The sequence below is a fragment of the Dryobates pubescens genome, chromosome 1 (assembly GCF_014839835.1).
Source record: "Dryobates pubescens isolate bDryPub1 chromosome 1, bDryPub1.pri, whole genome shotgun sequence".
NCBI lineage: Eukaryota > Metazoa > Chordata > Aves > Piciformes > Picidae > Dryobates > Dryobates pubescens.
Window position 1 is genome coordinate 4166872 of NC_071612.1, and position 14921 is coordinate 4181792.

Here is a 14921-nt window from a genome sequence, read left to right on the forward strand (position 1 = left end):
AGAAGGAGGATAACATGATGTGTTGTGGTCTCTTGTACCTGCACTGTGTAGACAGCTGTGCATTTCCTTTCCACAGTTCCTGAAATCCCCCCATCTGAAGTCAGTGGGGGAGGAGGCAGCAGGTCTGAACTGGTCATAACATGGGATGTAAGTTTCCTGGCAAGCAATTTTCTTCAGAGAATGATTGTTTTCATTCAAACTCCTTAAAAAATTAATTTCCTTGGCTGCAGCAGCTTCTCATCTGGGATGTATATGTGCTCAGTAATAGTCTGTGTTGTTGGCTCTGCACGTTTGCCTTCCCCCTCCCGCTTCCCTGTGTTACTGTGCTGGATGGCAAGCAGTGGGGAGCTTCGTTAGTGTGTCTGAGATTGCGTCTCTAACAAATGTGGAGGCTAAAAAAGGGAGGAGGAGAATGGGGGGAAGAGAAAGGGGAGTTGCTCAAAGGTTGAGCCAAAGAATTATGTTATTCAGAGCAAATTTGCCTTCCTACCATTAACTCTGGATGCACATTCTAGCCAGTGCCAACAATCAGACACCACTTTGTTAGGTGTCCCCTTTTTAATGAGGTAAAAAATGTTAACATTCTTTTGCTAACACTGCTCCGTGTGGCTATCTAATCATAATCACAGCAGAGGATGGTGTAAGCCATTTTACAAAGGTAGTATTGGATTCTGGAAGAGCTGAGTAAGCAATTATTCATTTTTTATGAATTATGGATTGTGAAGGTAGGGAAAAAAAGGCATTTCCTGAAGAGTCTTAAAGCAGTATACTTAGTGAAAAATAAGGAAAGTACCTGAAGGTTATTCTCTTCTTGAAGTGCAAACCTTAAAGTAAATTGAAAGGAGCACGTTTTGCTCTGCTGGTCCAGAGTTAATTCGCTGGTGGAACAATACCAAAAGCAGTACCAGAACCTGGTTACAATCATGTCTGTGGGTGCTTTCTTCCTGCAAGGCATGTGCAGTGCTGTGTGTAGCATTGCAGACTTTGTCATCTGTTGCTTTTCTCACAGCCCGTCCCTGAAGAATTACAAAATGGAGAAGGCTTTGGCTATGTCGTCGCTTTCCGCCCCTCTGGCACCACGACTTGGATACAGACTGTGGTCACCTCTCCTGACACACCACGATATGTCTTTAGGAATGAAAGCATCTTGCCCTTTTCACCATATGAAGTCAAAGTTGGGGTCTATAACAACAAAGGAGAAGGGCCATTTAGTTCAGTAACCACAGTGTTTTCAGCAGAAGAAGGTATGTGGCTGAGGTACCTCAAGACCGAGTGAGTTACCTCCAGATATTTACATGAGATGTTTCATCAGACAGTGTAACAAGCAGGCAGTAGAAATGAGATCACTTGGAACATGGACATGTTTTGATCTTCAGTCACCAGTGCTGCTGACCATCTCTCATTTACTGATTTCCCAACACAGAGCCAAGCACAGCACCTTCTGGTGTGTCTGCAACAAGTCTGTCATCCTCGGTCATCGAAGTCTCCTGGACAGCCATTCCCTGGAAGATGAGTAGTGGAAGGTTACTGGGCTACGAGGTAAGCTCTTTGAATGTATAGTGCCACTGGTAAGGGGCTGTGAGCCACAAGGGCCATGCAGGCTGCAAGTCAGCAGCACACCTCTGTGCAGGTGAGGCAGATAAGCAGAGTCCTTCTCACACAAACCAACCAAGCAGCGTGCTCTGACCTGCAAAAAGTAAATTTTATTTTGCTGTTTATCTCCTTCCTGGAAGAAGTGTCCTTGCCTGTTTGAAGGGCTTGCTGCTAGGACCCTGTGTCTTCCTAACTGGCCCCTCTTTGCTTTTCCTTTTGTTTTTTTGTTGGTTTGTTTTGGGGGGGTGGGGGGGGGTGTTTGGAGTTTGTTGGTTGGTTTGGGTTTGGGGTTTTTTTGTTGGTTGGCTGGTTGGGATTTTTTGGCTCCTCTTGTAAAGCACCAAGTGCTGGGTAAATGCAGCTTGCTTTCTTCCTGCCCCATCTAGACCCAGAAGGAGGCTATTTTCTAAGTGCCCGGTTCTACACATCGGCCACAACAACCCCATGCAGTGCTGCAGGCTGGGGTCAGAGTGGCTGGAGAGCGGCCAGGCAGGTGGGACCTGGGGGTACTGGTTGACAGTAGACTAAACATGAGCCAGCAGTGTGCCCAGGTGGCCAAGAAGGCCAATGGCATCCTGGCCTGCATCAGAAATAGTGTGGCTAGCAGGAGCAGGGAAGTCATTGTACCCCTGCACTCAGCACTGGTCAGGCCACACCTTGAGTCCTGTGTCCAGTTCTGAGCCCCTCTGTTTAGGAAAGATGTTGAGATGCTGGAAGGTGTCCAGAGAAGGGCAACAAAGCTGGGGAGGGGTTTGGAGCACAGCCCTGTGAGGAGAGGCTGAGGGAGCTGGGGTTGCTTAGCCTGGAGAAGGGGAGGCTCAGAGGAGACCTTATTGCTGTCTACAACTACCTGAAGGGAGGTTGTAGCCAGGTGGGGGTTGGTCTCTTCTCCCAGGCAACCAGCACCAGAACAAGAGGACACAGTCTCAAGCTGTGCCAGGGGAGGTTTGGACTGGATGTTAGGAAGAAGTTCTTCCCAGAAATAGAGATTGGCCATTGGAATGTGCTGCCCAGGGAGGTGGTGGAGTCACCATCCCTGGAGGTGTTTAAGAAGGGACTGGATGAGGCACTTGGTGCCATGGTTTAATTGATCAGATGGTGTTGGGTGATAGGTTGGACTTGATGATCTTGAAGGTCTTTTCCATCCTGGTTAATTCTAGTCTAGTCTAGTGTAGTCTAAAACAAAGAGCACAGAATACAGACCTGTTTTGCTGATAGCCATGTGTCTAACAGTGCTTCCAAACTGTCACTTTTTCAGCATTGCATTTACTCACAAAGGACCTGTTTTATAAGGGACAGTTATTCTAGGTTTAACTTGCTGTTTAGATGAGGTGATGGTTTTGCTCTTGTCATCTTTTAATTTAAGCAAGATCTAATATTTCAGTTTCCATTTTCCTACAGTCACAGTAAATAGAGCAGCAAGTGTGAAAAGCAAATGGATAAGTATTATTATACCTATCTTTTTTTTTACATAGTAAACTTATTTTTGGATCCTGAATGTAGTTTCACCTTTCTCAGTTGAGAACAAATAAAAGGCACTTCAAGGAGTCAAATGCAGCGCTGTGGGTGAACACTCTATTCCAAGCAAGATTTTTTTAAATGGCTTGGTTTTCTGTCTACTAGGTTAGGTACTGGAACAATGGTGGAAAAGAAGAATCTTCAAACAGAGTAAAAGCTGCAGGGAATGAGACATCAGTAAGAATAACAGGTTTGAAGAGCAACTTAGCATACTACACAGCTGTCCGTGCTTATAACAGTGCTGGAGCAGGTCCCTTCAGTGCCACAGTGAATGCTACCACAAAAAAGACACGTAAGTAGCTGGAATTTCAAGTGGGGAGAGCTGTAAGTGTGTGTTAGTGCTTGCAGGGAAATGAAAACAGGCACCTTCCTGGGGACCACAATCTGCATAACTCCTGAATTCTCTCACAGGCCAGGGGACTCATACAGATCTTCCATTTTCTACCCTCTGCTGCTTTTAGCAGGATGAGTAAGTAAAACCCAGCTGTGCTAGTGAAGCTGAAGATAGATATCTAATTTCTGCACAGACTCTTTTATTATTCTGCTAGTGGCTGGAAGAATTTGAAAAGAACAATTCCTGTTATTTGAAGGCAAAAGCCAGACTTGTTGAATTTTTCAGGGTTTTGTAACATATTTATAAGTTCTCTAGGGCATGGCTTTTGAAATGCAGCGATCCTCATCCCATTCATGCAAAACAATCCTTCATGTCCATTGTTTCCCCTTGAACGAATTGCACAAGAGGCCACTTTACTATTAAAAAGGAGAAATTAAGCTGGGGAACAGCTTGTCAAAGGCTGCACTAATTTGTCTACAAATGGAAATATTTTTAGCGTGCTTGTGCATTGTATTGCAACTCAGAATTAGGGTCATCAATCTCCAAGTATTTCTGTCACAGTCACAAGAATGTACAATTAAATCTGTCTGAAAGGTCAAATTCTCTGGAAGAGTCATTAACATCCTGCTTCCAAAAGCAGTCACATCATCAATATTACAAAACAAGGCAGTTTATCAGAAATGATTATATGCAGCAGTGAGTGGCAGCCTGTCACTGAGGACCAAGCCAACACAGATGAACTTACATTTGCTGGACTTTAAATATATTCTATGCATAGTCACCATGAATTGGCTGAGCTGAACTAACTCACTGCCTGTAGCCTGTGCCTGACATGATGAGAAGCTTTCTCCAATTAATCATCTCTCTGGCTGCTCACTCAAGGTCGTGCCAGTCTGGTCAGTGATATTCCATGAATGAGACCTGGGCAAGCACCTGATCCCACTGCTACAAACAGGAGCTGGATCAGGCCCTTAGTCAAGATAAGATCACTGCTACTGGAGTAATTAAAAAGAAAAATTAATTGCTTTATGTCCACATGTCTTGCTGGTGAATAAAGAGAGCAAAAACTGCAGTACAGTATCATGTCAGTCTGAAGGATTTTGCTAACTGCTAATTGAATTGACTAAGATAAATAATTCTCTGTACTGCTGCAGTAGAATCTGATTTTTCATTCAAATGTCTGATTTTTAATCAATGCCAATTTCTACCTTAACTTGAATATTGGTGATTGATGTGTTTTTCACTGAGAAGGATTTCTGTGCACACTGCATTTACATTCACCCCACATGATTTACAAGATACTTCTCAGGGACTGTTTGCTACATCAAAGCAAACAAATACCTAAGGTCAGCTGGCAGTATATTTCAATATTGAAAAGTCAGTGTTTATCTTAGACCATTAAAGTATCTTTGCTCTTATAATTGAAATCCACAGTCACATTCCCAGCCCAAAATAAGAAGCATAGCTTAGTTCTGTAAAATCAATCGCAGAATCACAGAATGCCTTAGGTTGGAAGGGACCTCAGAGATCATCTACTCCAACCTCCCTGCCATGGGCAGGGACTCCTCTCAACTAGACTTAGCTGCTCAAGGCTTCATCCAGCCCGGCCTTGAACACCCCCAGGGAGGAGGCATCCACAACCTCCCTGGGCAAACTATTCCAGAGTCTCACCACCCTCGTACTGAAGAACTTCTTCCTAAGGTCCAGTCTAAACTACTCTCCCTCAGCTTCAAGCTATAACCTCTTGTCCTGTCACTAGACACCCTTACGAAAAGTCTCTCTTCAGCCTTCCTGTAGGATCCCTTCAGGTATTTCAAGGCAGCACTAAGGTCCCCCAAGAGTCTTCTCTTTATGCTGTACAACCCCAGCTCCCTCAGCCTATCCTCACAGCAGAGGTGTCTCAGCCCTTGGATCATCTTTGTGGCCTCCTCTGGACTCCCTCCAATAGCTCTCTGTCCTTATTCTGGGGACACAAGAACTGGACACTATATAAAATGGCAGGCAATTGAGGAAGACCTGCCTACATTTATAAAAGAAGATATTACACTTATTTCTTATTTAGAAGGTCTTAAAATACAAGAAAATGTTCCATCCATCAATTCTAAGCACTAGAGTATGTGACCAGGCATCTGAGGAGCCTCAGAGAAATGCACGTAGCTTTGTGCATGCTTAGCACTGGGCACGTACTTAGGTGAGGTGGTGGTGGTTCAGGATCTGACCTATTACAGATTATGTTCTGCAGTTCTGAAGATTGGAGATTAGTGGAGATTTTGGTATGTGAAGTGAATTGGAGCCTACTGAATCACTTCCAAAAGTCAAGTGGTAGATAGAGGCTTATGGGGGTTTTAGCTATAATTACTCTTCATTTTTTCAGCTGTCATATTAGTATGTTGTTGTGGATTTAAAAGAATGACTCATTTCTTTTGAAACTCAGCTTTAATATCTCAGTGTGGAAACTGTTCAGATATGCTGTAACACTGAATTCTCAGGAGTAAAACAATCTCCTCTTACATTTACACATAGGGGCTTATTAGTGTATCAGGTTAAATCCTATTTAGTATATAAAGCAGGGCAGATGCTGGCAAATACATACATGCAAGTGGTTACTTGACTTCAGAATCATTCCTTTAAGGCTCATTCTTAGATTTTATTTTTTGTGTGTCTGCTTTTTGTTATGAAGTATAACCAGGAGGGGGTTGACCTGACTGCTCATGTAAAGGAGGTAGGGAGCTACCTGTGTGAGAGAGTTTGAAAATAAGAGTGTTTAAAAGCCCTGTCAGTGTTTACTACTGAAACCTTCAGCATCAAAGCATGGCGTAGTCCACCTAAGCAGCAGTTGCCTCCACTAGGTGACAGCAACAGTAAATTGTTTTCCCTAACACATTTAGAAAAGATTTTAATCATTGATTGTGTCACTGTGTGACCCACTTTCTAGCAAACCAACATGAGGCATCTTAAGAGGTTTGTCCTTACCTTTTCCTTCCCTGTAAGCTCGGCAGCTCAAGGTACATTGAAGTGGACAGCCAAAAGCATGCTAGTGCTTTTGAAACTAACAGTCTCAGATTGATAATGAACAAAAACCCCAACAGATTTACTTGGCCATAGCACACTGTTGTTCCAGCTGCAGGGACAGAAGTGGTACAGACGGCATTTCAGACTCAAAGCTCAAGTTAGAAGAGCAGCAAAAACCTGTCAAGTATTTTTTCCCATTACAAAGATGTTAATCAGCACAGTGTGTGGAATGGAATAGTCACTAAGACTAGGTTTGTCTAACAAACACACAACCTGTTGTGTAGTATTTGCTTAGTCCTGGCAGGATACTAAAACTAGAAATTGTCTGTTACCATCATTAGAATTTGTGCTAATTGCTCACTCATGTCCTAAGATCTGTGCTTTTGTCTGGCTGTATTTATGGAAAGACATCACCAGGTAATATAACTTCAGAAATAACATTTTGTGCCATTCTATTTTTCCTTCTTTTTTTCCACTTCAGTCTCTGAACCATAAAGTGTACAAAAGAGGCTGCCTTTCAGTTGCTTTTGCATCTGACATATAATGACAGGCAATTACCTGAGCTATTATTTCCTACTGTTGTATAAATCACTAATGCCAATTTAAGTCATGCTTTCGTTATGTATTTGAAGCACCCAGTCAACCCCCGGGAAACCTTGTGTGGAATGTCACCAACTCCAGAGTAATCCTCAACTGGGAGGAAGTAAGAGCCATGGAGAATGAATCAGAGGTCACCGGGTACAAGGTAAGGGAAAACAGACCAGAAAAATACCTGAAAGCAATCCTCTCTTTAGAATAGAATAGAATAGAATAGAATAGAATAGAATTAACCAGGTTGGAAGAGACCTTCGAGATCATCATGTCCAACCTATCATCCAACACCACCCAATCAACTAAACCATACAACCAAGCATCCTGTCAAGCCTCGCCCTGAACACCCCCAGCGACGGCGACCCCACCACCTCCTCAGGCAGCCCATTCCAGTGGGCAATCACTCTCTGTGTAAAACTTCCTCCTAACCTCCAGCCTAAACCTCCCCTGACGCAGCCTGAGACTGTGTCCTCTTGTTCTGGTACTGGTTGCCTGGAAGAAGAGACCAACCTCCGCCTCACTACAACCCCCGTTCAGGTAGTTGTAGAGAGCAATAAGGTCACCCCTGAGTCTCCTCCTCTCCAGACTAAGCAACCCCAGCTCCCTCAATCTCTCCTCATAGGGCTTGTGCTCCAAGCCCCTCACCAACCTTGTTGCCCTTTTCTGAACACACTCCAGCAAGTCAACCTCCTTCCTAAACTGAGGGGCCCAGAACTGGACACAGTACTCGAGGTGCGGCCTAACCAGTGCAGTGTACAGGGGCAGAATGACCTCCCTGCTCCTGCTGGCCACACTGTTCCTGATGCAGGCCAGGATGCCTTTGCTTTGTCTTGTCTGTTTGCAAGGCAGGAGTCCACAGGATGCATGCTACCACCTCTGAATCATTTCAGTAGTGCCTCCTTTGAACAGAAACTAGATCATATTCTAACAGTGTCTCACAACCTGTGGTCCTTTAATGTCCAGTAAATGCCTTCTCCTCCTCATGCAGGCAAAGCCAGGAGCTGCCGGCACTGCTGCTAGCTCGTGGGATCCCATTTACCCAGATGTGTAATAGTTGGATGTTGTAACATATCTAACAACACTCATTATAACTCTGTAACACTTCCCCAACTGTGTAACAGCTTAAAAGAACCCAATTAACCTAAGATATAGCTAATGGGTGCAGTTTATTAATAGTTAGTAATACCATCTATATCAAAAGGATATCCTTAAATCTCACTCTTCTTACCTGCTGAGGGACATGCTCATTGTCTTGATAGCAGTTAGATTGCTGCATCTACTCCAATTCTGATCAGCACACAAATGTACAAGTGTTTCAGTGTGTCAGGTACCTTAAGTGCGTTTAGGAGAATAGCTGAGGCTGTTCATGATGAGCTGCAGAAGCTGGATCACACATGATATATTCCTGCATAAAAGATTCATGCTGAAAATCTGACTACTCAGTGTTCTAAGTTTACTGGCAAGAAATACCTGTTTATAGCTCAGATACAGCCATCCAGTTCCATCGATGGTAGCTGACCTAAAAACACACCCTGCAGAGTTTCACACTGCTTGCTGCCTCCTACACCACTTCCAGGTTCCCCTGTGGATAGCAAACATTGCTGAGGGTAAGCTGAATTTTGATAAAGATGCTTAATTTTACTGAAGTAAAGCACTTATGGGGGCTGGGTTTATCGCAGAAGGCAAGGGCCTTAACAGAACTTAGTTTGAACTCAGGGGTTCATCCAGCCTTCAGGAGCAAAGGGAGGCGGATGTTGCTCTTAAATCCTTCCTGCCTGATCATACTGAGCAGCAGGCTGTGAAGTTCAGAGAAGGCTCCTGCTCCTTAAAACAGGGGATGCCAAATGCAGTTCAGTTTCATGGCAAAATAATCACTGAGCACCTGCAGAGCATCTTCCAAGCACAAGCTGTAATTTTGATTACTTTACTCCTTCCCAAGCTATGTATTGGCATAAGCTGATCTAGGTAATGACAGATTCCAAATGGTGGGATAATTTCTAGAACAATACAGCATCAAGATACTTAACAGATTCCATTATTCATGTGTGATCATTACACATCATGTCATTTTAGATTAAAGCTGCAATAAGAGAGTGATTGATGTTACCTTCCTCCTTTTAATGCAATTCTGCCCCCTAATATTAACCCCAAATCAGCTCTTTCCTCTCATGCCATCCTTTTAAAGTCTGAAACCTTGTTTCTAAGAAACACAGGATCTGCTGCTCAGTGTGAGCAATGTCACACTGCAGCTCTTGGCTCCCGTTGCAGGTTTTGTACAGGACCAGCAGCCAGCCCGGTATGAATGTGCTGAGCACGGACAAGACAACTGCTGAACTTCTGCTGCAGTCTAATGAAGATTACATCATTGAAGTGAAAGCAACAACTGATGGTGGAGATGGCGCCAGCAGTGAGCAGATCCTGATTCCCAGGCTAGCTAGTAAGTTAAAGCTGAATCACCATTATTTTATCACATGCTTATATAGTGTCCCCTGCCAATGCCAGCACCTCCTTCATGCTGGTCATGGTATAGAGACACAGCTCTCTGCCTTGGTGTAGAGAGTCATTACTAAATCTACAGCTGACACCCTGCAGATGCCACAGCTTGTCTTTGCAGGAAACGAGTCCTTACTGATGGGAGGGGGGGAGGTGAAGAGAAGCAATAGTGTGTGTTGTATGGTAAAAAAAAAGGTAATCAAAAGAAAAGCAATTAAGAGTCTTCATGCCCTCATGCATGGCAAACTTCATTCTCTTGAACTGGTACATTACCAGCAAAATTGGTATGAAAAAGATCACGTTGTTTTTCCACACTTTTCCTCCCCCCCCCCCCCCCCCCCCCCCCCCCCATTATTACCTTGAAAGTCAAGAGCATTCATACAGTTTCAGCATTTTGCAGTCAGAAAACATTCACTGTCTTTTTGCATGTTTTCCTTGCTTGTCAGAGATACAACTTTGCAACCCTTTTTGCTTAGCATGTAGGAAGAGCAGTCATTTATATTTTTTTTTGGCACAGCAGACAGTCATGAATTTAATCCTGACCTTTTTCATTTGTCACAGGTATGGATGCAAGAGGTTCTGGTCCATCAGTCTTGAGTATCTTCAGTGTATCCAGCTTCTTGCCAACACTGTTTTCCTTGACTCTTAACTCTGTGTTGTGATGATGCTTTTTTTGTTTGTTTGTTTGCTGGGGGAAAAAGAAGGAAAAACAGAGCAAGCATCTGTTACTACAGAGAAGTGCTGGGGGTTTCAAGAAATCTGCAGTGGTTAATGCATGTTTTTTTTCCTCTATCCTGATGTGTTTTTAAATTCTTTATATTTCACTGTAGGTTGAAGTAAAACTCTCCTGTAAAGTTTAGCAAATCCTTTAAAAAGGAATCCCGAATGCCTTAATACTTGAACCAAAGGAGTTTACATATGACGTACTTCAGCTACAATGTGAGAGACAGAGAGCAGTGGCACCATGACCAGAGCAAGGAGGAAGAGCTCAGTGACAAGCTCCATTTTGCAGTGACACTGAATCATTTTGGGTGTGTTGTTCTGATGTCAGGATGACATCAGGGCTGTGGTTTTTCAGTCAGTTGGTAACATGCTGACCAAGAGGCTGTCCTTAAGACACTGTCATAATCCAATAGGTTTGGATCAATTTCCTTACTGCCATTTATAGAAATTAGTCTAAATCTCGCAAGAAATCAGAGAGGAAAGGTAGAGAGCAGTGCCACTATGGATGTTAGTCCAGGCTGGACTGTCCCAGAGGCAGGCTTCCACTACTACCCTTCAGAATAGAGCTGTGTTTCAAAGGTGGCTCTGTTTGATCACAGTGTATATTCACCCACCTTTTGCAACACCCAACCCTCCTCTCCAGCAAGACATTTTGAACTTGATTTCCTTATGTACCCACCTTACATTTCTTATCCAGCTTCCTCATTCATTACCAAATTCTCCCACCTTCCTTCAGGATCATTCTGTTGCCCTTCTCTGAACTCCTGTCAGTGTTTCACTAACAAAAGTGCCCAGCTGCAAGCATTATTGAGATGCAGTTGCACCACGGCCTTATGAAAAGGGACTACCACCACCTCCCTACCTTGTGATGTGGTGCTTCCAAATATGCAGCCCGAATCATCTTGCTCTGTCGTCTCCACTGTGAGATCATCCCTCATTCGGTGTTACATTCATAACTCCCCTCCCACTGCTCTTGAACCAATTCAAAACTTACTTCACCTGCTCTGGCACTCTCATGCACCCCACTGCTGCTAAGCTGCTGGCAATACTATAGGTTAGAAGAAAAGATAAATACATAAAGATGCTTCAGGCTTGCTGTCACAGAGAAATCCATTTTCTTTCACAGCAATACATTAAAAATCCATTAAACCTGGTACATTTGACTTCTCTAGTTGTGAATTTAGTCCAATCAGCCAATCCAATCAATGTAGAGAGCTGCCTACACCCATGGTAGTGTTCACGTGACATAAAGCAAACCCTTTTAAAGAGTTTGGTTTTCCTTTCACAACATTATTCCAACACAGACAGCTACAAAAGGAGAGAACCAGGATTAATGAAATTAGGGTAGCACTGTAAACAAAAACACAAACCCACAAAACTTTGGATATGCATTCAAATAGCAAATCACCACCTTAGTATCACATCCAGATGGACATCTGTGCTAAGTGTTGAAGTAAGCAGGCTCTGTATATACTGTACATACCTAGTTATAAATGGCTAGTTGCTTTTCAATGTGGCTAACCAGTGATGTTTGCAGACACTTGCAAATGGGGGGTGGGGGAGGGATGGAAAACCAGGTGTTACTAGTTGGTATCTAGTTATGTTCCATGCAACAAAGGGTGACTCTTTCTAGTCTCATCCCACACCATTCTAGTCCCTGTCCCTGTATTGCCATTTCCATGTGATTCCATTGTCGTCTTTAATTTCTAGTTATATATCTCCATGAGATATGTGCCCAGTACCTTGTTTCATATTGAAAAGTTTGAAATTTATCCTTAAACTTCCAGCTGTGTGTGTATCCTATGGTTATCTGTATGCATTTTTTTCTATTACTCTAATAAAATATTTATTACATTGAGGGAGAGCAGAATATTGCAGAGTATTACTGCTTGGTCATATTAGAGATTTGCACACATGGGGATTCACTGCAGCTACAGACAGTGCTTACTGTGTCTCCTGACCTTTCTGTGCTGACTGCTCAATAGATCTCCATCATATCTGCACTAAGTGGCACTTGGGGTAGGAGTGGTTTCCCTCTCAGTGGTTCTGCTGCTGAAAGATTACAATCCCACCCCACCTATCCAGACCTACTTACACAGAACACAGGGCAGGAGGGTGAAGAGGAGCAAGGATGTAAATGTGTCCCAGTCATGGCCTGGAGGAGTCAGACATGCACGGAGCAGGGACCCAAGGCTGTGCTTGAGCTTCTGAGCTGCCCACTTGGCTTGCAGCACGCTGGACAAAATACCACCTCCCTTCCCTTGGCTTCATTTCCCATATATGCAGTAAGGCTGTTTCCTCTTCTCTGAAATTAAAAAAAAATATAATGAAATTATATTGAAGAAGAGTTTGTCCTTTATATTTATTTATTTAGTGTATCACTATTTAGCATTAGGCTGCATGGCATGGCCTGTGTTCTCTTACAGATGGTATAGTCCTTCCCATAAAGCCCAAGGCATTCTAGCACTAAAAACCTCACCAGGAACATGGGCAAAACAGAACTATTTGATACTTTCAAATCCTCTCTTCTTCCTGCATAGCAGGGAACTAATCCAGATGCTGCAGTAAGGGTTAACAATAATCCCAGCACCTCTACAAATGCATACAAAGAGGCAAGACCAAAGTAATTCTTCTCGAGCAAACGGTGTTTTCCCTGTCAGGTGGTTGTAGGTGGACACCTGCCCTGCTCTGTGTTCCCCCCCAATGGTCTGATTAATCTTCCTTTAAACTGATCTCTGTTCCTCAGCTCATGTTAATTAATGCACTTGATATCAGTGTTTATTTGTGGCAATAAATCTGCCTTGATTCTGCAGGGAGAGGTGGGAAAATAAAATTGTCACTGGGGAACTTAAAGAGGAAAAGGTGAAAGGCCACTAAAGGGTAAAGTGAGAGGCCCCTAAGCCAGCCTACCTCTCAAAAGGTTTTTCCAGAGCAGCTTCTGTGGCTAACCAAGATCAGCAATTCAGACCTGAGGAGAAAAAGAAAAGAAATTAAGTCAATGATGACTGTTTGCCTGGAACTGGGGATGGTGGGGAAGGTATTTCTGCCATCCCACTTGCACCAAAAATAGCCACCACTTTATCACTTACAGTTGCTGTTCTTTGAACTCCAGTAGGATGAGTCACAGGTTTTTAGGAAAACACTACTGTGAAGTGTGTGGGTTTAATACCTTGCCCAAAAATGTAGCTGTTCCTCCAGGGGTGGTGAAGGCTACCAAAGCCCAAAGTTGAGTAGAGCTGGAGAAGGAGGGAAGAGGGGAGTGCTGAGATTTGACGGTCTGGAGGGTGAGGGCTGCTTGTTAGGTTATTTTAGGTATGGGTTTAAGGATTCTCACCCTGCATTGCTATCCCCACCCCACACACATACAACCCCTTCCCCTCCAAGATCTGCTTTCTGAGGGGTTTCTTCTGCCACCTGAGTAATGTGAAGATTTTTCATTCTGTTTATAGCAGGGCATTTGAGAACTCCCCCTGTGCTTCTAGAGTGTGGATTTTTCAGCTGGAGCTGGCATAAGAATTTAAAACAAAAACACAAACAACTTTTTCCTTGGACAATTTACTCTCAGATATGTTGGGAACACACAGGCTCCCCTATGAACCATAGAACTGTTGAGGTTGGAAGAGAGCTCCTTAGAGCTTGCAATCCCACCACTACTGCTATGAATACAAACTAAGTTAAAAACTTCCCTCTAGCCCTAGAAAACATTGGATATCTCCATTTTCTACTTAATTTGCCTTGTGCTGGTGGCACACAGACATGGGCAGTGCCTGTCAGCTTGTGTATGTTATGTCTTAATAACAGGCAATAAAGCACACGGTCCTATGTGAGGGAGTGCATTAACCTGACAGCTCTCTGTCTCCAATAAATAACAGCCAAATATTGTGAAAATAGAACGAGTTTGTAAACAGGCACTGGCTCTCTTAGGAAAAACAACCTCCTCCATGGTTTTGTGCTAATGCTTTGAACTCCTGAAAAGCGGTACAAAAAAACAACAACAAGGATGTGCTTAGCAGAGCTGGATCTGGATGTAGGCTCCTGGTGTTTTAGTCAGCCTGCTTGACAAAAAGAGGCATCACTGCTCTTCAAATCTGATGCCTACCCAAGTGCAAGCTGCAGCATGACAGGGGGCAGATGGCACAGCTCTTCACTGGGTCTCCAGCTCGCTCTCTTACCCTCTTAGAGCACAGCTTTGCTTCAAAGACTTCTCACAGTTCGGAGCTGCCTCCCTGGCGTGTGTGCAGCTTGGGTCTCTCCAGGAAGCAGGATGTACAGCCTGTAAAAAAAGAGACATTTGTCTTTTTCTAAGCTTAACACCTATTTCAGCAGCCTCAGCAAGCAGAGGCTGCCTGCACCCTGCACATAATTGGAGCTGCTTCTCAGAGGTGCTGTTTATGTCTCACCTTTGGCTTGGAAGTCTCTCCCAAGGTCAGCAAGGTGCCCACATCCTTGGCTAGCATCACTGGTCACTAGCACTCCATGACAAAGCACTGGCTGCAGGATGAGGAAATGCAGACAGATGCTCCCTTGGCAGCCCTCCCAAAGACCAGCATGTCCCCTCACACTGTCCTTGGCAGAGGACATCCTCTCCAGTACAGACCTTGGGTCCTCCCGGGAGCTGCACAGCCACTGTCCTGCCTCTCAGCAGGGAATTAGCGCT

General features: G+C 43.9%; 1 protein-coding gene across 1 annotated transcript in view; it reads left to right on the forward strand.

Moving 5' to 3' along the window:
- LOC104305110 (contactin-3) overlaps nt 1-12345 on the forward strand; it is a 134252-nt gene extending 121907 nt beyond the window's left edge. The window contains exons 15-21 of the mRNA XM_054180035.1: nt 77-147; nt 1010-1244; nt 1424-1539; nt 3217-3403; nt 7090-7202; nt 9317-9485; nt 10103-12345. Of these exons, the coding sequence (XP_054036010.1) occupies nt 77-147; nt 1010-1244; nt 1424-1539; nt 3217-3403; nt 7090-7202; nt 9317-9485; nt 10103-10203 (992 nt within the window). The 3' untranslated portion in view covers nt 10204-12345. The remainder of the gene's footprint in view (nt 1-76; nt 148-1009; nt 1245-1423; nt 1540-3216; nt 3404-7089; nt 7203-9316; nt 9486-10102) is intronic.
- The last annotated feature ends 2576 nt before the right edge of the window (nt 12346-14921 follow it).